General features: G+C 43.1%; 1 protein-coding gene across 3 annotated transcripts in view; it reads right to left on the reverse strand.

The window, feature by feature from the left end:
• Positions 1-241: 241 nt before the first annotated feature.
• SLC15A2 (solute carrier family 15 member 2) overlaps positions 242-21,535 on the reverse strand; it is a 50,535-nt gene continuing 29,241 nt past the window's right edge. For all 3 annotated transcript variants that reach the window (XM_058839933.1, XM_058839935.1, XM_058839934.1), the window contains 15 exons: positions 20,038-20,120; positions 18,971-19,057; positions 18,566-18,655; positions 18,189-18,233; positions 15,935-15,967; positions 14,780-14,868; positions 13,007-13,088; positions 10,939-11,064; positions 10,412-10,576; positions 7,758-7,804; positions 6,129-6,239; positions 4,959-5,055; positions 2,363-2,509; positions 1,225-1,329; positions 242-425 (listed from right to left, as the gene is read on the reverse strand). In XM_058839933.1, the coding sequence (XP_058695916.1) occupies positions 249-425; positions 1,225-1,329; positions 2,363-2,509; positions 4,959-5,055; positions 6,129-6,239; positions 7,758-7,804; positions 10,412-10,576; positions 10,939-11,064; positions 13,007-13,088; positions 14,780-14,868; positions 15,935-15,967; positions 18,189-18,233; positions 18,566-18,655; positions 18,971-19,057; positions 20,038-20,120 (1,484 nt within the window). In that variant the 3' untranslated portion in view covers positions 242-248. The remainder of the gene's footprint in view (positions 426-1,224; positions 1,330-2,362; positions 2,510-4,958; positions 5,056-6,128; positions 6,240-7,757; positions 7,805-10,411; positions 10,577-10,938; positions 11,065-13,006; positions 13,089-14,779; positions 14,869-15,934; positions 15,968-18,188; positions 18,234-18,565; positions 18,656-18,970; positions 19,058-20,037; positions 20,121-21,535) is intronic.

Raw genomic sequence — 21,535 nt, forward strand, 5'->3', positions numbered from 1 at the left:
GCAGGTTGTAAATTACACTGTAATTACTAATAAGGGCTTTTAATACCTGAGGAGCTTTCCCAGGGAGTTTTGCTCTGATTTCAGGACCCCCAATGTTTTTATAGAGGGCTATTTGGTCCCATTTATAAGGTGGCTACATTTTGAGTAACAAAGACTGTAACACTCTAAAATAAAATAGCACTGACCCCACCCTTCTTTTACTTTCTCATAACTGAGTTTAAAAAAAAAAAAAACCAACCCATGATGTGTTAGAGCTTTGTTTTCTGAGTAACAAGACCAATCATGTTTCCTCTGCTTGAGGTCTCTCTCTTCTCTTCCTTTTCTTCTAGGTCCTCTGGATCCACACTGACATAGAAATATCCCATGATGGAGAAAATAATGCACACAGCAAAGAGGAGAACAGTGAACAAGACAAATTCGGCCCACTAGGAAAGAAAAAAGAACAGCATGTCAGGAGACCCCAGACTCACAGTCCAGAGGATATCTCTGCACTTTCAATTGCTTTTTAAAGAGCTGGGTGAAAATTATTTTTTAGTTTCCAAAATGAAAAGATAGAAAATTTCTCATCCTGTTTTCTGGTCAATGCTTGTACACATAATGTAATTACAAATATGTGATACCTCTTGAAACAAAACAGATTGAGTTGGTTCCATTATATCTTTTCTTACAAATCTGACTGGAACATATCTACCTGCGCTTTTTGCCTACAAGATTCTCTTGGGAGAGGCAGATTCATGCTGGCTAGAAATAAGCTCCAGCTCACACCTTCATGGCATCATCCCAGAAGTTTCACAGCCTGAATTAAACTACCTCTGCACCATGACCTCCCCCTGTAAGCCTGGCATCTCAGGGATGCTGAGGCAGCTGGCCTGGCAGGACTCCCCAGACAAGACCCTTGAGGAAGAGCTGAGCAGCCACCAGTCTCATTTCTGGTGAGCAACTCAACGTGTGGCTGCCACTGTCCAGGCTCCAGGTCCAGACACAGCCAGCTTGCCTAGAGCTGAGCTCCAGCAGCGTTACCAGTGCAGGTAAGTTACTTCCTGCCACTGGGAGGGTCAGTGAGGGAGCTCCACTGAGGGCCCCACGGAGCAGGGGCTGGGGGACAGCTCAGAGCAGGCTGCTGTCACCCAGGTGCAAGAGCCTGGGGCTGGCAGAGAAGCTGTGCACCAGGAGCACCAGAAGCCTGTTGTAAAGCTGACCTCTGTTTTAAGAACCAAACCATACCTGTGCCATTGGTGCAGCCTCGGCAACAATGAGCACAAAGGTATTCCCCACAGCCACTGTGAGCAGCCAGCCTGCCTGCAGCACCGACTTCATGCTGGCTGGAGACTGAAAAGAGGAGAAGGGCCTGATCAGTGGGAATCATGATGTGCCCTTCGGCCCTGCTTCACCCTCTAGAGTCCTGGCCAGTGGAGGTGTCACTGGGCTCAGCCTAGGAGGAGATGGTGGAATTTCCTCTGTGTGGAGTGGTTAACCTGTGGTTAATCTCAACAGCTGCATACAAGGAGCTTTCAAAACATGGTCAGGAGAACACACAAAGAAGCGGGAGATGCTGTTGTTGCAGAGCTTGAATCCAGGTCATCCCCAAACCTGCATCATCTGAAATGGTACCTACGACTTCAGGACGTCCAAGGAGCCACACAAACCCTGCAGCTTGGAGTCTGGTGCCATGTGGCTGTACACTTTTGGAAAAGAGACTGGATCTTGATGTTAAATTTCCTGCTGAGGACAAATTTTTCACATTCCATTACAGATCATCCCACTGTATTAATCATGCTCATTAATAAACATCTGCACCTTACTCCAGGGATACATTTGAGTAGCTTCAGTAGCTGTTTGACCATGTAATGTCTCCGTTTTCTCTTCTCATCAACCTCCCCAGATAACAATCAAATCATCCCTTGCACGTTCATTACCCCTTGCTCCCTTGTTACAACCCTGCATGTTTAGACCCCTTCAGTCTCTCAGTTTAAAGCAGGTGCCAAGCCCTCATGCCACCCTGTAGCCCTTGAGAATATCTTTGCCTTTTTATCACTGAAAAATACATAGCAAAAAATACTTCACTAGGAGAAAACCCTGATATTAAAATATTCAGAGTTTTCCTGTTAACTATCCAGTTCTGCTCTGTGTTCTCAGGTTTACCAGAAAAGGGTATTTCCAAGTATCGCGGAGAAATGGTACCTTCAGAATATGAATTAATTTAGCTTAAGGGCACCCAGCAATCTGTGTTACAATCCCACTTTCAGCTGAAGGATAGATAACATTGTTAGTGTCATATCAAAGGAGGTATAACCAATCAATGACAGATGCAGAAATAAATCTTGAAGTCTAATTGTAAGGCCCTTATCTTTAAGTGGAGTACCTGAGAATAAGAGAAGGCCAGACCCGTAATGGAGAACATCACCTCCCCAGCAGATATCAGTAAATATTGTGGTAACTGCCAGGCCATATGGACATTGTTGGCTTTGATGTCTTCTGATTTCCACATCTCAACAGCACCCCCAGAAATCTAGCAGGAAAATAAAGGCACAATGATTAGTTGCTGAAAGGTCAGATCTTTCTTAGCCGGACAACAGCAGCAAATTTACCAAAACAAAGTTTTAAGCAAAGGTGGGAAAAAAGCTCTGCCTTTGGAGCAAACTATGGCTCTCAAGCCTGCCATTTCCAAGCCTGCTGGGAATAGGGTGACTCTGCTGCACAGGGCAGAGAGAGGAGGATGGAAGAATTCCACTCATTCAGGTCCCACAAGAATTTCCTGAATTATTGCAAACCAACAAGTTGTCTTCTGTAGTTGGGCAGGGAAAAGTGAGGTTCCAGTGCAGAGCCTGTGGCCTGCTGCTGTTCCCAAGGTCAAAAAAGAATGAGAGGGTAAGTGCTCATTGCATTCATGTTGTCACTGCTCCCATTTTATCAACACTGTACAACTTCCCTCTGATATCATTGACACCCAAACAAATTCATCTCAGGAATGCCAAGAGTAGCAAAGACTGCTCCATATTAGATCTATTCAGATAGTTATGGTAGCTGTATTCCTAATTATTTTTGGTTTTTTTCCCAGGTGTAATTAATACTGCCTGTGATGCACAGAGGCTCAGAGGCTGAGAGAGATTTGACTAGAAGCCAGGAAAACACAAGATTGAAATGACTTCAGGCAGAAAGGCCTGTGTTTAAGGAGAGTGCTTGGGAAAATACAAGGGATGTTTATGAGATGTTCTTAATCACCAATCATTGCCAGGGAGGCAAATCGAGAGACTGTATTTCAGCAGGCTAAAAGGGGTGAGAGGAGAGCTGTGCATTGCTCCTTAGCCCATAAAGAAATGTCACAATCACCATGCTGTAACTGCACACTAAGGAAGGCTGGGTAGAAGGCAGCATCCCCATGATTTAAGTTTCACAGTTCAGCTACATTAGCAGACTAATATATTGTATTCTTGGTTCTTCTATATAGCACTCTTGGCAGAGGAGCAGGGCTCAGTACAAATCACTGCAATAATTAAAAGTGATCTTGGCCTCAAGCAAACTAACTCTCTACAGAAGGCAGAAACCACAGAGACAGAGATGGAAAAACAGAGGGTGAAAAATAATAAAGTACTAGCATAGGGTTCAGAAGGGCTGAGGCACAGAGCCACCCTGAGCAGCCAGGGCTATAGCAGGGACTTATGCAGATGAGTCCACAACCTGGAATCCTTGGCACAGTGATGTAGGACACATCTACCTCAGCTGTCCCTGTTACCAGAGGCTCTGGGGGCAATTTTCTTAGTGTTGTATTTTTAATGCAACGTCTCTATCTGGTTTCTCATCTGGTGAAAGAGGCTTGCAGCCATGGAAGAGGGGTCTGGCCAACATCACTTCAAGTGTGTGTGTTTTATGTACATAAATCTCTGCACTCACAGATGGCAGCATCTGCTTGTTCCCTCCAGGGCTGTACATCCCACTCCAGCTACTGGAATTGGAAAAAAAAAAAAATGCCAGGTGCTTCACGGCTATATTTTCCCCCTGACATATTTGGACTCTGCAGACATGAACAGCTCCCATTAATTGCCCAACAGGGAGATGCTACTGCCAGGGAGTAGCTGACAACACTTTGCTCTGCTCATCACAACATAGCAGCCAAAGTCTCAGAGGGCAGCTTAGCAGTGTGTCCTGTCAGACCCAGTTTGTCTGTGTGCCGTTGTGGTGGAAAGGTTAAAATGGGAACTAAGCTGATCACGTTCATCTCCATGGCTCCAGCCAGCTGGACCAGCATTGAAGCAGTGTGTCTGAGAGGTTGGCAGTCAGGGAAAGGAATTCACCCTCTCAGCAGCGCTCAGACCCCATCAGGGCTAGGCTGTTCAGAAAACCATGCCTTGACGTTACACTAGGCTCCAAATTATCTGTACAGACAGTGAGAGGAGGAAACAGATGTACAACCTCACCAACCTCCTCCCTCAAGACTTTGTCCCTCTTCCCCCTATGCATAATCTACAAAATCTTGGAAGATCAGCCTTCAGTTCCGTAAGCTAAATGTGAAGATAGAGCAGACTGTTTCTGCAGTTTTGGGTGTGAGGCACCACCAGGTACAGTATTTTCAAGACCACAAGCAGACTCAGCTCTTGGCAGATGGTAATAACTCTTTGCAGTGCTCTGGGTCGATATTAACTGCTCAAGGATGGCATGAGACCAGCACAAACCACAGATATCAAATTATTTTCTATGGAGGATTTCTACCAAGGAAAATATTATACTTCTTTTTAACCCTTGCAATCTGACATGTTCACAGTGCAAGATGGAACAAATACACTCCTGCCTTGCTTATGTAGGTACCAAAACTTCTTACTATCCCTTTCATAATGGATTGCCTTCAGGTGGCTACTGCCCAGGGATCAGAGTGGACAAAGCAAGTAAGAGTCATCAACACAGGAACAAAAACACTACCAGAGAGTAGAACAGGAGTGTGTTACCATCACAGGAACACTTACATTAGTTATCACAACAGTGTATGAGGCACCAAAATCCAGCAGCCCCAGCTCCAGGGGGAACTCTCCTGTTTCAGTTATGCATTTTCCATTATTATATCTAGATAAAAGAATGAAGAACAGTATTTCCCAGTTAGTTCCACAAAGATCACAGAGCAGAGCTATCAAACATGCCCCTGAAATGGAGCAGGGAGGATGCAAGACGTAAAGATGCAGTAACATTTACATCAGACAGTCACTGGAGTTCTTGCTATATTTTCCTTCTAGAAGCATTTCGACACTGACTGGAATTCACCTAATGACCCAGGCCATTGCTAACATTTTTAATGGTTTCTGCCTCTTCTTAGTGCTGATGTAATTTTTCCCCCCCTTAGGTTTATTTTTCTACCTCATTTGGCTGCATTTCTTCAGGCAATGTAGGCCATACGAGCAGTCAACAGGATCTCAGAGATGTGGACACAGAAGCAACTTTGTTTCCTTTCAATAGAGCAAATTAGCCTTCATATTTGTTCTTCTGATTTTGGATGTGTGAGATGGCACAGAGGCTCAGCAGCATTGCCACAATGGCTGCTGCGTCCTACTAAATTGCAGCAATAAATATTTTGGATGGAGCTGATGCAGAGAAAAGCCATGAAGCTTGTTTTGAAACACTGGAAATGCTAGAAATACCCTACAAGAGCCAACTCCAGTGCTGCCAAAGCAAGGCCATATGGAGCCCCTGTCTAACAAGCCCAGCCTGCAAAGCCATGTAGTGCAACTTGATGTTACCAACCCACATACTAACACTCTGTAGCATGGAATATGAACTGGCCTTTCCCTGAGAGCACCCTAAAACCAGGAGCTTGGGCCTGAGAGAATAACAAATTAAGCAGGCACTAAATGGCAGAGGAGACTTTACCATGCCCCACCTTACTCCACTGACAGATGCACAGGAATGGCCAGTCTCTTCTCTCCAGGCCCCACATAATGTGAATAAAAACTTCTGCACACAGACGAGTGGCCTGGAGCACCTGCTCTGCACTGAGCTGATAATTCTGCTTTTTACAAACACCTGCCCGCACAACCCCATGCCAAGACAATAGCAATGCAGGTTTTGCAAGTGGGCTGAGAAAAGCCTCTTTGTACCCAAGGAAATGCTTCAGCAAGGACCTTCAGCTCAGGAAGGGAACTTACATGTCCCTCTCCAGCAGTGAGTACTCAGAAGCACTGTAGTTTTTCTGAACAGCAATGAACCTTTTGCTATCGATGGTGAGGTTGACATCTTGGCTCAAACCATTAATGAATCTGCAAAGAAACCATATTTCATTGACCTGTCAGACAGGGCAGGAGAAGCATAATAACAGACACCTTAGAAGTCTGCATACTCTCCCAAAGCATTCTGTAATTCCATGAGGTTATGAGAATCTCTTCTGCAAGTTACCAAAATATTTGTCTAATTCATTGCCTAGTGTTTCAATACAAGATTAGCTTCCCTGATGCATAATTTTACCCTCTTACTCTCTTTTCTATGAAAAGTAACCCTCACTTTTTGTGGTCTAGAACCTCCAGGCAATCCAATCTCAGAGACCAACAAAGATTGCAGCAAATTCTGAGGAGGCCACGAAGATGATCAGAGGGCTGGGGCACCTCTCCTGTGAAGACAGGGTGAGAGAGCTGGAGCTGTTCAGCCTAGAGAGGAGAAAGCTCCAGGGAGACCTTGGAGCACTTCCCAATACCTGAAGAGGTCCTATAAGACAGCTGGAGAGGGACTTCTTACAAGGATATGGAGTTATAGGACAAGGGGAAATAGCTTTAAACTGAAAGAGGGTAGGGTTAGATTATGTTAAATTTTAGGCAGAATCTCTTCATTATGAAGGTGGTGAGACACTGAAACAGGTTGCCCGGAAAAGCTGTGGATGCCTCATCCCTGGAAATGTTCAAGACCAGGCTGGATCAGGCTTTGAGCAACCTGGTCTCGGGGGAGGTGTCCCTGTCCATGGCAGGGGTGTTGGTACCAGGTGACCTCAGGTCCCTTCCAACCCAGACCATTCTATGACACTGTGGTCCATGGCTGTGTGAGAGGACAGAGTCTCAGCCTACCACAGGAAACTCTGAAGCTGTGTGTCCTGATGAGCAGGCACACCATGCTGGCTTTTTCATATTTTGCTTTTTGTCTGGTCGGGTTTTTGTTTTGGTTTTTTTTTGGTAGGGTTTTTTTGCGTTTTGGTTTTTTTTTTTGTTTTTTTGGTTTTTTTTTTGTTTGGTTTTTTTTTGTTTTGGCAAATTTGCATCTTCTGCCCTTCATCAGACAGCAGAAACCAGCACAGGAGTGTTCATGGACTAAATGGAGTAGCTCAAATTAGGAAGAGTGGACTAAGCATAGCCCAATGACCAAATGAATTGTTTATGAGGATGTAAAATTGTTGCTGTATCCAAATTAGTAGACACTTGTGCATGAGTTTGGGTGAACGCCATGGGTTGGCCAATTTGCAAAGGACACAGCAGCAGCTCCTATCCAGATTGCTGCTTCCCTTTCATCATTGAGATGAACTTGCCACTTTTCCAAGGAAGGAGCTCTTTTATGTTGCCATCTCAGCCCAGACTGTCCTATACAGTGCGCAGCAATAGCTCTCAGCTCTGCATGGCATGTGTGGGAGGTGACACTCTGTCAAGCCTCCACAGCTGACACCCAAGTCTTGCATGAGAAGCGTGGACTAGGTTCCAGCCCGAGAACATCTGGGCTATGTTACATAGAAATGCATTAGACAAAAGCACTTTCCCCCACCCAACCACCACCAAATCCTCAAAAAAAGCCATTCCTACCTAACAGCTGCCAAACCGTTTTCTGGCTTTGCTTCCAAGTCTGTAATCTAAAGAGGGGAAGAAAAAAAACATCAAACACATTTATTAATACTGCCTTACAACGTGTGGCAGACAATTGTGGTGTCTGTAGAGTCACACATGTGCTGCAAAGCCTGTGAAAATCGACTGGACTGTCACATAAGCTTCACATCAGGCCACAGCTGGGGAACCCTGGTACAATGAAGCCAATGGCAAAAGTTCATCTCCACCAAGGGCTTAAGATGAGATCATACATTTTCTCCTCATCTCTTCTGTAACAAAGGCTACCAAGTTTCAGCCAGTCACCCTTCTACTGAGGCATGTACTACCCTCCAAAAAAAGTATTTTTCTTGATCTTGAGATAGTAATAGAGCATTATCCACATTAGCATCTTTCAGTGACTAGTTACAATCAAACTTGAGTGCCTTACTTCTACAAAATCTGCAAATGCCTAACTTTCAGACCCTGATTCTTTTCATATTTATAGACTTCACAGGAGTTTAAAGCTGAGAGGAACTGCTAGGTTACTGTACTGATCATCATGTATCACTCAAGCTTTCCCTGATCCTTGATACTCAAGAGATTAAACTGTTGTAATGTGAAGGCAGAGAGCAGGAGAAATGAAGATGCACTGAGCTTGTTTGTGCTCACAAACAGATCCCTGCAGACACATCCCTGAAATGGCCATCTGGATGGGCACACTGGGGAGTGAGACTCTCTCTCCTGGAGACCACAGCTAGAGCTGCAGCTCGATAGTTAATCAATGTTCATTTGGAGAAATCTATTTTGTGTGCAACACTGAAAAAACACAGCTAAGACAGAGCCCTGCCTTGGAGGTTGCATGCAACAAAAAAAGAATACAAAGCAAAGCTCTTAGCGGGTAGAAATCCAGAACTGTGCCGTGTCCACTGAAGATGGCAGGGAAATTTCAAGTTGCACTGCCCACAGATAGAACCCAGGCAGGCCAAAAGGGACTTTCAGAAACTGGTGCTCTCAAAATTTTCTGGCCCTTTCTCCATACTTTTTTTTCCTGATACAAAACCCTGATTTTCTGAGACCAAGGATCCAGAATTTCAGTATATCTATAAAATGTCTATTGTACTTCAGAGTAATATGCTATCCACAAATAACATATGCCCTAAATAATAAATAGCCACAGTGAATAATAAATGTCAGAGCAATAAATAATAAACGACAACATCTTTTTTTTTTTCCATGGGAGACATGTGGGAATGAATACTCTAGTTTGTTGCAGACAGACCAGCCAAATTATTACTCGTTTTCACTGATGATCCCCAGAGCTTTCAAATTCATTTCCTGCCTACTCAACAGCCCACAAAGGAGAAGAAACCAATTTCAGGTAGTATCCTTCCAGGAAAGCACTCCCACCTGAGTGAGTGGGCCAAACCTAGCAGTGAGGGAGGTTACTCGAGGGTAAGCCCTGCAACACAGCAGTGATGCTGGCATTGCTTTCCTTCCAGCAATGCTGGAAAAGTATCATTTACCACGCTGTCTTTCACATCTCCCTTATCTACAGCTGTGAATGACAGGTCAATAGCATCACCCAACAGAACAGCTGTTTCCCAGCACATGAGAGTCTGCCTGTGCCAGGGTGGGCATTAATTTAAGCACAGTCTAGACAGCTGGGGCAGCATAGATGTACTGGAACTCTGAGACTGCTAAGCTCCAAGCCTGTTGCAGGCTTTTGTTTCTTAAGGACTGTATGAAAATCATGACTATCCATTTCTTTAGGAAATAGCACACAGCTTTCAGGGTGTGTGCTTAACTTAACTTTGTGTGATACTGAGCCACAGACTCCAAACCATAATGTTTGATCATCAGCAAAAAAACCTTGATGCTATGATAAAATAAATTCTTTAAATTAATTTCAAAAAACAGTTGCATGATTTCTGCTATATAATATTGAATGCTTAGTGTGGCTACCCTGCAAGGTAGAAGGCTCAGGAACTGCAAAGAGAATGGATATTTTAGCATAAGGACAGATTCTGATGGCATTTACACACCTGCCACAACGTGCAATAACACCACGAATTTCAAGAGAGCTTCTTAGAATACAGCTACACATTCCATGTGCCCCTCTCTGATTGTTGCAGAAATACACAAAAGTCCAAATACAGTCAGCTCTGCTGCACAGCCTGAAATGAGCTTAATCATTTATTCTGTTCAGTAAAACAAATGGGCCTTCTGTGCTTTTTCACTAAACACTTGCAATAACTAATCCCAGAATCATTCCTCTGATGCTTTTATTCCATGGCCAGCCCTAGAGCCTCTTTAACATCTTTACTTTATAGAACAATCTTTGGGGGAAAATCTCTGGCTCCTTCCCCAGCTTTCTCCAGCTCTGCTGCCTAGCAGGCATGACTCTGCTCTCCCACTGCAGCATTCAGTGGATTAAAGTGTGCCCAGAAACTCTCAGATGCCACAACGCCTCTATTAATCAACCAGCAGAAATGTGCACAGATCCAGTGCCTCTAGCTAAGAAGTGAGGTTTAGAGCATCTGAGAGCAATCAGACAGACATTGCAACTGAGCAAATGAATTAATGAGCCTATTACCCCATTGTAGCATCACAGCCATTGAATTAATACTGTATTTACACTTCACTCCCACACTCACTAAGCGGCTTGATAGGCTTCCTTCTGCCTCAAAAACAATTAAGCTGTATACTGATTTTTCCTTCACGGTGTAGTTAAAAGCAAGAGTCAATCCTTGATGTTGCAGGGTGAAGTGAAGGCTCTGTTGCTCTCCATTCAATATTAATTTTGAGTACTCAGCTGGGTTCTGTGGAAGAAAATAAACTTGGTTACACTTTCTTCAAATAAGAAAGAATCTGTCTTTTCCTACCAAGTGTAACACTATCTCCTCTTTAAGGGAGACTATAATCCTGTTACCCTTTATTCCTAATTACAGGTGAATGTAAGGTGTATCCTTTGCTGGGGAAATTTTTCTCCAAATGTTCAATTTCTGTTTCATATGAGAGAGATATTATGCTTCATTTGTAAAGCTATTCCCATGCACTTCTAAGGCGATGGAGCAGAACAAGCTTTTGCATCTGTGGGCTTTATTAGAAATGCCTGATAAAAAGCCCATCCTTTCTTCAATGACATGCAAGTCAGGCCTTTCAGTCCCAAATATATGCTTACCTGAAAAGACTCCACAGGCTGCTGAAATAGATCCTTGTCTTGGATTGTCACTTGAACAGGGTTCTTTGCCAAATTCAGGACCCGAATTAAACTTTCTTTTGGGACAAGTCGAGGCATATCTGTTTCCTAATTAAAGTAAAAGGCTTTAAGTGCCATCTGTATGCTTTATTAGCACTTTAATATCTCTTCATTTTTAGCCATAATAGTCTTCCTCTCTGTAATGACACTTTTCCATCCCTTCCTCAACAGAAGTTGCACTCAGAGAAAACTGAACATAAATCTTTTTTAGGGAGGTTTCCTCATAGTAGCTCAAAGGCCAACCCGTCATTCCTCCCAAAAATTGCTCTTCACACTACTAAGTGTACAGACTTCACACCTACTGAGGAGGTAGAACAATGTCACAGCTTTCATTATACAGCTCCCTTGTGCCTGGATTTAACCAACTGCCACATCAGAATGGAAAAAATTGTGCTTAGCTTTCAAAAGCAGTGACCAGAATAATTATTTCCCATTGCAGACAGTGACTGGGAAAAGAATCAGACCAGAAGTTAAGTAGTTTTGAAAATCCCAGTTCAGCTTCGTGTCTGTAATCAGTGCTTTTGCATTACTGCACACCTTGCTATCTATACAGCCAACTATATAGATATTATTCCTTGTTTTCTGAGAGAGGTAAGCTGATGCCTCCAGCACTGAGGTATCTCCTTCTGTCAGGAACCATTTCCTAGAAAGAGTACATCAATCAGTGTCAGCCTTGTACTACCTGCAGAGCTAATTTTTTTTTAAACTTCTCCTTTTTCTCGTTTTATTTTCAAGTAGCTGCCAGCAATACTGCAGAGCTATTTATTTTTCTTCTATCTTATCTGATAATTTGGGTAGTGCAAGTAGGGTAATTTGAACCTAACTTGGTGGGGAGACACACTGCCACAGAAGACAGAATGAGCTGATTTCCCTGTATCTATGTGCTGCTCTGGACCAACAGGCCTGCTAATATTATCCAGCAAATTCCATTACTGTAGCTTTTCACTTCTGCTACCCACAGTCAAGAGAAGATGGACCATCTTATCTTCCTCTTTGGTACATCTTAAAATGACCTTTAGGGTAAAATTTTCATGCACAGGCAAGGAGGAACCTCTAACTCACCTTGCCTCTGCCCAGAGAAGTCACCCACAGCCAGAGCAAACTTTGGTGCTTGGCCAGAGATTCTAGTGGTAGCAATGAGAGCATTTCTTTGCTCACATAAAAAGATTGGAAAAAAGACCTGAACCCACACAGTCTTATTTCAGTGGGAGGCTCATTAGGGGATTCACCAGAGGAACCAGCAGATATTAATCCACGGCTGTGAGCCAGCCACTCTAGCAGAACATTATAAGTATACATAGAAGCTTTAAAAATTAATCCTATAGTAACTTTTGTAAGACAAAGGTCAGCCAAGGTCTACACAATGCTGCTCATGAGCCAGAAACAAACAGTACAAATCTGCCAGAGCTAACATGGAATTTATGAGTTGTGCTGCCATCCTCTCTGGGGATGCCTGGCAGACCCTGATGCCTGTGACAGCATTCACCTGCCTATCCAGAAAAACAATTTGGTTTGTATAAAAAAGGAATGCCACCCTAAAGCAGGAAAGTAATTAAATTAAAATTTTTTAAAACAATTAAATAAAAAAAACCAAAACCACCACACACACACGAAAGACCCCAAACAGCAAAGTATAGGCAAGCTACAGCAAGAAATAGGAGTGAGAACAAACTACCTTTTGGAAATTAATCACTAGCATTAACTAGATGTCTGTCAAGCACTTTGACGATGGAAATCTAGAATATAGACCCATACAGATGACCAGCACAGCAAAACTGCAAAGACTAGAAAGAAAGACATAGAAACAAAGACAGGGAGAAGTAGACAAGGTAAGAATTATCATTAGCAACTGGATCAGTATGCTCAATTGTAAAGAAAACATTACAAATTTTGATTAAGCACAATGGCTTAAAGGATTATCTACCAGACATCAATAAAGACACTCCATGGAAAGAAAGTATTTCTGAGGAATGCCTTGTGCTTTACTTACATTTATTTTGACTTCTATAACAGCTGCAAGTCCAAATGCCAGCCCTGCAAGGATCATACCTGTTGCCATTTTCCTAATAGGTCTATGGAGCAAATGAAAGAGGTGCCATTAAAGGAAAAAAAGTAATTTAAACTATAGAATACCATTCCTCAGAGCCAAAGATGTGCCAAAACCATGTAATAAACTGCCCAACAGGTGGCACTCAGGATGACAGGCTGTTTAAATTGCTGATCTCTTAACTTAAAACTATTTTATTATTCTGTATGAGGCCAGCACTGAGGCCAATTAGAACTGATATGCTATGAAAAGAAGTTCTTTCCTTGCAAGTTTCAAATTATCTTTTTCCCAGCTCTTCTAGTGGGAATAACTCATGACATTATGTTAATCCGTGATGTTGGAAGGAGCACCAGAAATGATGTATCTTCAAGTCCCTTTTGGGAAAGGCAAAAGAAAAGAAACATTCTATTTAGCAGTAGGAATAAGGAGCAGAAAAATGTGTAGTTTGTGTCATCAATGTTTCTGACCATCTGGGGCATCATTCTGGGTTATTTCTCATGCCAATACATTTACATTTCTAGAAAATAAAGAGCTTGTTTCTAAACTCAAGGCAAAGCTAGTGCAACTTTACTAGAGTTACATGAGAAAATCTGATATAAATCAGAATAATACATGTCCAGAACAGCAGATTCAAACTGAGTATTGAGCTCTTGAGATTTGAGACAAATCTGGTTCTAGATTCAGTGTTCTCTACTCTTCGTAATGGTCTTTAGTCCTAGCATTCAGTCTTGGTTGGTGCTTGAGTTTGTGCTGTTGGGTGAACTACTCTGTGAGTTGGTCATAAGGCAGGAAGTTTTCTGCTAAGTCCAGGCCACAGGCTCACAATCAGGGATCAGGGAGAAGCCCAGTTTCTGATGTGTATCCTCCAAAAGGGGCACCATTGCAGGGCTGGACAATGTTTTTGATATGTCCTCAGGTGCAACTAATTCAGCATGGTGGGAAAGGACCAGCAGGGTGAGGAGAAGGCTTCCAAGGAACCTGCCACCCCCATTTAATGTGGTTTTGTCTGCCTGCATTTTAGTTTGGATTAGCAACGTGCTTTTTAAGCCAAACCCCACTCATTACCCTTTCCCATGCTATGGTTCACGTGCAGAAGTGGTGTTGGAGAATAGAAACTTGGCTCCTTTTAGTTGAAATTCCACTGACAAAGGCACTCCATGAGTGCACATAATGTACTTCCACTGCTAGAGGGCATCAGTCCACAGAGGTAGAATACTCTGAAGTTAATTTGCACCAAATGCATAAAGTGGATCTCATAAACAACCTAAGGTCTGCTCGTCTTACACTGCACTTCTTGCTAACATAGACTAAGGATAAAATGCTTGGCTCATATGGAAATCCTCTTATGCACTCACTGGTTCAGATCCTAGCCAGCACCAGGACCATGAATTTGGTCCCACAGGGACTTTTCAGGGAGGGAATTATTTAGGCATGACATGGGAAACAAGGTGGAAAACATGTTGATCAAATTCAAAGTGAGACTATTCATATCTTTTGGAAAAATCCGTACAGAGCAGAATTGGACATCACTGAGTTTTACCCTCTGGCATTTCCATGGTCTGTGCAAAAGGGTGGTGCTGCCTCTTGGGACTGAAGTATACTCAAGTATTGAGAAAGGTGAATGGAAATTTGTGTTTCTCTTCCTTAAAAGCTATTATGCACACTTATGGCGAAAGAAAAAGCACAGAGGCATCTACATTGTCCCCAAGTACTTACGTGAAATTCAATTTGCACATGTTTATCAGGGGGTAGAGTCCAAGGTCAAAAATTGGGATGAAGACAAGAATAAGAAGTGGATTTAAGAACTGCAATACAAAAGAATGGGAGTTCAGTGGCTAGAAAGCAAGTTTCAGTAATTAAAACCATAAAGCACTGTCCTCCAGAAATAATTCCATTACAAAAGGGACATGGATAAACACTTAAAATCTCCTTTTAAAATATAATCACAGTTTGCACTTAACAGCTTCTGCTATTTAGTTTTCATAAGCATGAATACATTTTGTTCATATCCTCCCCTCCAAGAGGCAAGCAAGCATCACTAGCCCAGTTTCCCTGGAGAGAGAACTGAAACATGATGTTTTTAAAGAGTACAAACCCCACTGACAATAGAGACAGGTGACCTTTGGTGCTGTGGTGGGACCTTACAACATATCAGCAACAATGGAAACATCTTGGGACTCCAGCAAAATCCCAGAGGAATAGGCACTATTCCGTGAGATTCGCAATTTCTCGCACTTCAACACAACCTAGCAATCCCCCAGGAACAAAATTTCTCCTGGGAGGGGCAGAGCTTGTCTGCCAGCCAGCAGTGGCAGAGCAAGGAAATAGAGAGTGATGAAGAACAAGCAGTGAGAAATGTTGTTTCAGTTCCAAAGGAAGATCTCAGGGAACAGAACAGCTTTGAATTTCTCCAGAGCTGTTCACCATAAGAATTGTAATCAATTGTGACAACAGCACCATCTTGGAGCTTTCATGTTTTCGTCTACCCTGCAGAAAGGGAGGGACCAAAAATATTTCAAGAACATTGTTCATCCCAGGACAGGAGCCTGTTAAAAGGAGATACTGGTTGTATTCTTCACATGCCGGCACTAGCTCGAGAACTATTACGATGGTATGATACCACACACCTCTGCACTGTTCAACAGGAGTCAGCTTGTGGATTAGGACATCCTCAGGGTTCTCTGAACCCCAAACTTGCAAAACAGCTTGTGAACAATAAGGCAGAGGGCACACCACAACAACCAGCAGAAGCACTGCTATTACCTTGAAAAGGAGCAAAGAATGGCCACTGGTCCCATGAGAAAAATATAGATGAAAGAAAAGAAGAAGATACATTCTAAGGGTTATTTCCTACCCTGTAATATCTTTTACCTGCATTTGGTCAGGCTGAAGGACATATATTCCCTGAAACAAAAAGATATTCCAAGTGATTCATAAACACTATAATACATCAGTGCATATGGCAAATAAGTAATCGGTCCCAGAGAGGCCTTTGCAGCCAAGGTGGTTTCCTCAATGCTTTATGTTGGCTTTAGCAGCTGATATTGTGCTCTTGACACTTGCTGTCTAAGGACACAGTGTTTAATAAGAACATTTTGCAGAAGGAAGCTGCACTCAATCCTTGATATTTGGCAGCTGTGACACAGCTCATGACAGGTACTGAGACCCATCTTTCAGGCTGGCTGAGCCGTGAACTAGGTGAGTGGAGAAGAATGGGGGTGTTAGTGTCCAAGCTGGGAGGAGGGCTTAGAGCTTCTTCCCTCCCTGCTTCTATAATGTGAAAAGCCCCAATGCTATAAGTGAGTGTTCCCAAGCTTCAGGACCCCATGAACTCTGTTGGTATTTCTCCCAAGTTCCCAAAAGGATAATAGAAGACCATCCTTGAGCCAGTGGGCTGCACAAACAACTCTTTATTCCCCCATCTGCATCTGACAGGCTTTGGACAACTGCAGCTTCTTGTTTTGAGACGACTCCTCAAGGCTGTAAGAGGTGCCTCACACTTGCATCACTATCCCAGCCCCCCAAAAATGGGCAAGGTCAACAGGAATGGATGGATGGAGGGATCTCAGACCTCAAAAGGAACCATGGATCTGTCTCTAGGGAGGGATTGGTGGTTTTCTGAACTCTGTGAAATGCTTTTCATTTGAAATTAAGATGAAGAAGAGGGGTGGATGGGGAGAGGTCAGGGGGTGGGGAAGTGTGCAGGAGGGAAGAAATTAGGAAGGAAATAATGTATTTCTATGAAAATGCTGTGGGGAGTTGTCTCCTGTCTGCCAGTCCTGTCCTGAGCTGAGTGTAGACTGGTTGCCTGTCTCTTCCCACAGCTGCCTCCTGGGAGAGTGAAAAAACACCAGGCAAATACCCCCTCCTGCTACTTTTCACACACTATAGAAATGTGTCATTAGGAAATGAGCCTGCAAATATTTCATCTGACACTAAATCATTCCCTGTTTGACTCCAGACTCCCTAGCTGAGCCCTTGTGTGCTGAACAGAAAGTCATAGAGTATTATAAACATGAACTCCAACAAGCCTAAGGGTGGGATCACTCCAATGCTGCAGTTAATTTTCACCTTCTTGAGGTGGGGCAACTCATGAGAGGAGAGCAGAAGAGACTGAAACAAAAGCCAAGGAGCTATCCAAGTTGGTGTGACAAAAAAAAAAAGCCTTGAATCTATCTTTCCTCACTTGGGAGAGTCCAGTAGTGACACCTGGTGATACTTAGCTCTCCTGTTAATGGATCACTAAGTGCATGTGAGCGAAACACTAGAAAACAAATGTTTTAGATATACATCACATAGACTGCAAGGACTTTGTTCTGCCTTTCTGAGGTGGATAAATATTACCCAAGGTGTAGTCTTTTTCATGCCTCATTTGAACTAATTAAGCCTAATGAGTATCACATATTGAGAGCCCAATTTTTAACAGTAGTGACATAGAAGGTCTCAAATTTGTGACTTTAAGTCAATTTTAAACTGGAAAATGGACACTTACAGCCCTAGATTTTGATATGAACACCTGCAGACAAGACCTAGATGGCCTGTTAAAACATGTATGTCTGAAAAACAGCCCTGTGTGGCGACATCTTCGGACAGATAGCTGATGTATATTTATCTGCTACTGCAGCCTGCACCATTTGCCATTTACACCTTTGAAGAACTTTATGGAAACTAGCTAATTAATCCCTAACACATCTTAATCCTATACATAAGATTCTTGCTGGTTTTAAGAGGCTTCATTAATGTATCACCAAGTGATCCAGTGCAGAAATATACAGCTACAACAGCTCTAGTCACACCTTATTAGGGCTGACTTGTCTGCCTTCCATGGGGGCAGAAGGCTCAAAATCCTACTTGCTCCAGGTCACAGGGCCACTGGCTGCCAGTAGGTGAGCACCCCTGACCTTGCAGGCTGCTGATGGCTCCCCAGCCCTCACTTCCAGCTGAGATGAGCTGTGATGAACTGAACATGGCTGTATGAACAGAGCCTCTGGTTTCTAATCACCAAAAGTGAAACTCACCCAGATTCACCAAGCAGACGCTCTTAGTACTGCAAGACTCCGGTTAATAAGCAAGAGCAGGGATGTTACTACTAGTCTTACCAGCCCTGGTAACATTAAGTACTTACAAAATCAGCATTCATTTTTGTGGCTTGCAAAGTCCACCTGGATCCCTAAGGAGAAAACAGACAGCTGTGAAGCTTTCAAGATGTTCCATGGGGCTAGAAAATGGGGACAGAGAAGATGGCAGGGAGGACTTATTTCCCATCTACTCCTTCCCTTCCCTGTAACACCCGTCACTAGGCAGGGCACATTCTCCCCTCTGATTCTCCTGTGCCAGACACTTGGCAGGACTCTGAAGGGCTGAATAGCAGAGATGGTAGAAGGCCCTGGACATTTGGTAGGAGTGTGGCCCGGTGTGTCCCCAGGATGCTTTGGTGTTACCCCAAAAGGACAGAGGTGCCAGCCGAGGTTGGTGGGCAGAGCTGTACACACTGTACTGTACCTGCTGATCAAACAGGGCCCAGAACATTGGCAGTGGTATGAAGAGGAAGAGAACACGAGTCACCATTTTAACCTCCCCAATCAGCTGTTTCTAAAAGGGAACAGGCAAAAAGGTAAGGTGGGGGTGTAAAGCCAACAGATGATTCAAGCCACAAAGCTTAATTCCTATTTCTTTCTGCATGGCAGTTCTTCATTGCAGTTACTTGTGACATTGAATATATTTGCATTTCTACATTTCAGTGCAGCACCTAAACCGTCCATTAAGGGTCAGGAGAGTACAGATGTGGGAAGAGACAGGAAAATGCATATGTGGGATGCTGTGGCCAGGCCAGTCTTACTGTCTCCTCTCTCTGTCTGCCCATCTCCCCCTTCCCACTCCAAACCTACCAGGTAGAGCATCACTTACCGAGTATTTTTCTGATGCCCAGTCCAGCCAGTGATCTCTCTTTGGAATCTCACGGGAGCGGTTTTTCAGCCGGTTTTTAATAGCAAACTAGGGAGAAAAAACAGGTGAGTAACTCACTCATACTGTACCTGCCCTTGTCACATCCCCAACTCAAGGCTACCTTCCCCATCTCCAAATGTAAGTAGTGCCAGAATATTGAGGGGGTGGGTTGTCTCAGATTGGATGCTTTATGATGAATTGTCTGCAGGGAAGTTTCTATGACACCGGTCAATTAAAGGTATGATGGGGGAATGAATTATAGAATCATTGAATCTTAGAATATTCTGAGTTGGGAAGGACCCACAAGGGTCACTGAAGTCCAGCTCCTGCCCTGTTTATGCTGTGTGTTCCAGCCTCTGAACACTGAGCCACACTGGCAAAAGAAGTGGCAGACCTGACTTAGAAACCTTGTCTTTAAGATCCCGCCTGTTTCCCAAAGGTAAATTAGGCACTAGGATTGACCTAGATAAAAAGAAAACATCTGCTGTTAGCAACAGCTTCCTGAAATAGAAACATCATTATCCACCTAATAATAAGAGAGTATTTTTTCACGTACTGTATTCAGCTCACACACCATGAAAAACAATTTATAAGGCTCTAATGCAACTTCAGCAAATGTCTCTTCCATTTACATGAACATGCTGAATGTCCATAATATGAATGTATGCTATTACTGTCTGCTGAACTGATAAAGTTCAGAAAAATTATTCAACTGGAAAAAAAATGGAGTCATATATCTGATACTCTCTGAGTTTCTGAATTTTTCTTCCAGTTCAGTTTCCACCAGCATCTGCCACTTGTGGTCTACTGACATCAACTGAACAGTTCATGGAGCTAAGGGAAAACAATTGAAAGGCTGAAAGAATAAACTAGGACTTAAATGTGTTTCTTATTCCTTACAGCTTATCAATAAGACATCTGGTAGCAACATAGAGAAGAACTCCAAAAGTCACCTCCCCTTTTCCTTTGCATCTTTTTGTCCTGCAACCTCAGAGTCATGCATGAAAAAGAAAATTACACACACTTACACCGATGCATTTGCACACTTCCAGCAAGACGTTTCCTTGTGGTGGTGTTTTTCTGTACAGTCCACTTCCAGCAATGAACACAACTGAAAAAATATTATAATCCAAATGGGGGTTCACATGGCTGAAACTCAGTCCTGCACTAGCTTCTGGGAAGGATCCCCCAACCCTGCATTCAACAGAAATGCTCTGCCCTCAGGAAACACAGGATTGTACTTCTAACTAAATAAATATACAGGAGTCCTTTAATGCATACAGATGGAAGAAAATGCAACATCCTACAAGAGGCAGTGTGATCCCCAGAGAGTCACCATTGTCTTAATATCTGCTCTGGCACAACAGGCACCTCTGCATCTGATTCATGCTGGGAACCAAAACTTTGAAAATTCACTTTGTCTGTGCTTTTTGTAGATTAAACTGAAGTACAATCCACATTGAATTGCTGTACCTGATGCTGGAAATCAACCCTCACCCACTGGAAACCTATGAGGACCAATCCAGATACAACACAGGATCTGTGCACTTGCATCTCACACACATTTCAGTGGAAACAGCCCAAAGATCCCTGCCTTACATAGAGGTATAAACAGAAATTACCTCTATTTATAGTTTCCACAAAGGGAAATGCAATTTAAGATAATGTTTTATCTTGGTTTTTCTCCCTCAAAGCACAAAAAATATCAGAATTCTGTCAGAGATGGAGTTATCTTTGTGTATCATTTATCTCGCTCTACGAGAGTCTTCAAGCACATTGGAATTCCAAAGAAATTAGTAAGGAGAAATGTCTTAAAACTGAGCATGAAATCCATATCATAAACTAATCTGAAGTCTTAAAACTAACCCTATTGTCTGGGTCAGTCCACAGGCAGTGAAGAATAGCAGGTACTTCTGTCCTAACACAGGAGGCCTGAGACACTGCAGGGAACTCACCTTTGCTTTTATCTGACCATGAGCACCTTTCAGCATCCAGGTTTGACTTGCAGAACTTGAGAGACCTCTGAAGTCAGTTTAGGTGAGTAGCACTTTGCATTTGTGCAAAGTCAGAGTGGGTAGTTGCACTACCTGACCCTCAACATCTCCCTCTGGAGATGTTGGTGCGTTTAAAAATGCAATCCATTAGTTTTGCTTAAACACCTTCTGGCGATGCCATTGACTCCTTTGGGAGCTGATGTTCCTGCATTAGGTTTAGCTTTGGAATTAAACGGTATCAATCTACCCCATCCTTACAACCATAGCAGCCCAAACAATCTCCCTCTAAATCTGCTTCTAAATCTATCCTTGTTTTCCATCAACACAGGGAGAGGGCCAGTCAGGGCTGAAAGTGTATTTCCTCCAGCTCTGCATGCTGCTCACATAGTCAAATATATCACTTCCCAGAGCATTTTAGCATGTTACAAAAGAACAGAGCTGCTTTGCCAGGCAGGACTTGGAATTTGGCAACAGGACACTAGCTAAAAACACATTGCCACCGATGCCCTCACTGAAACTGCAATATTTACAC

This window comes from Poecile atricapillus, chromosome 5, assembly GCF_030490865.1.
Source record: "Poecile atricapillus isolate bPoeAtr1 chromosome 5, bPoeAtr1.hap1, whole genome shotgun sequence".
Taxonomy (NCBI): Eukaryota; Metazoa; Chordata; class Aves; order Passeriformes; family Paridae; genus Poecile; species Poecile atricapillus.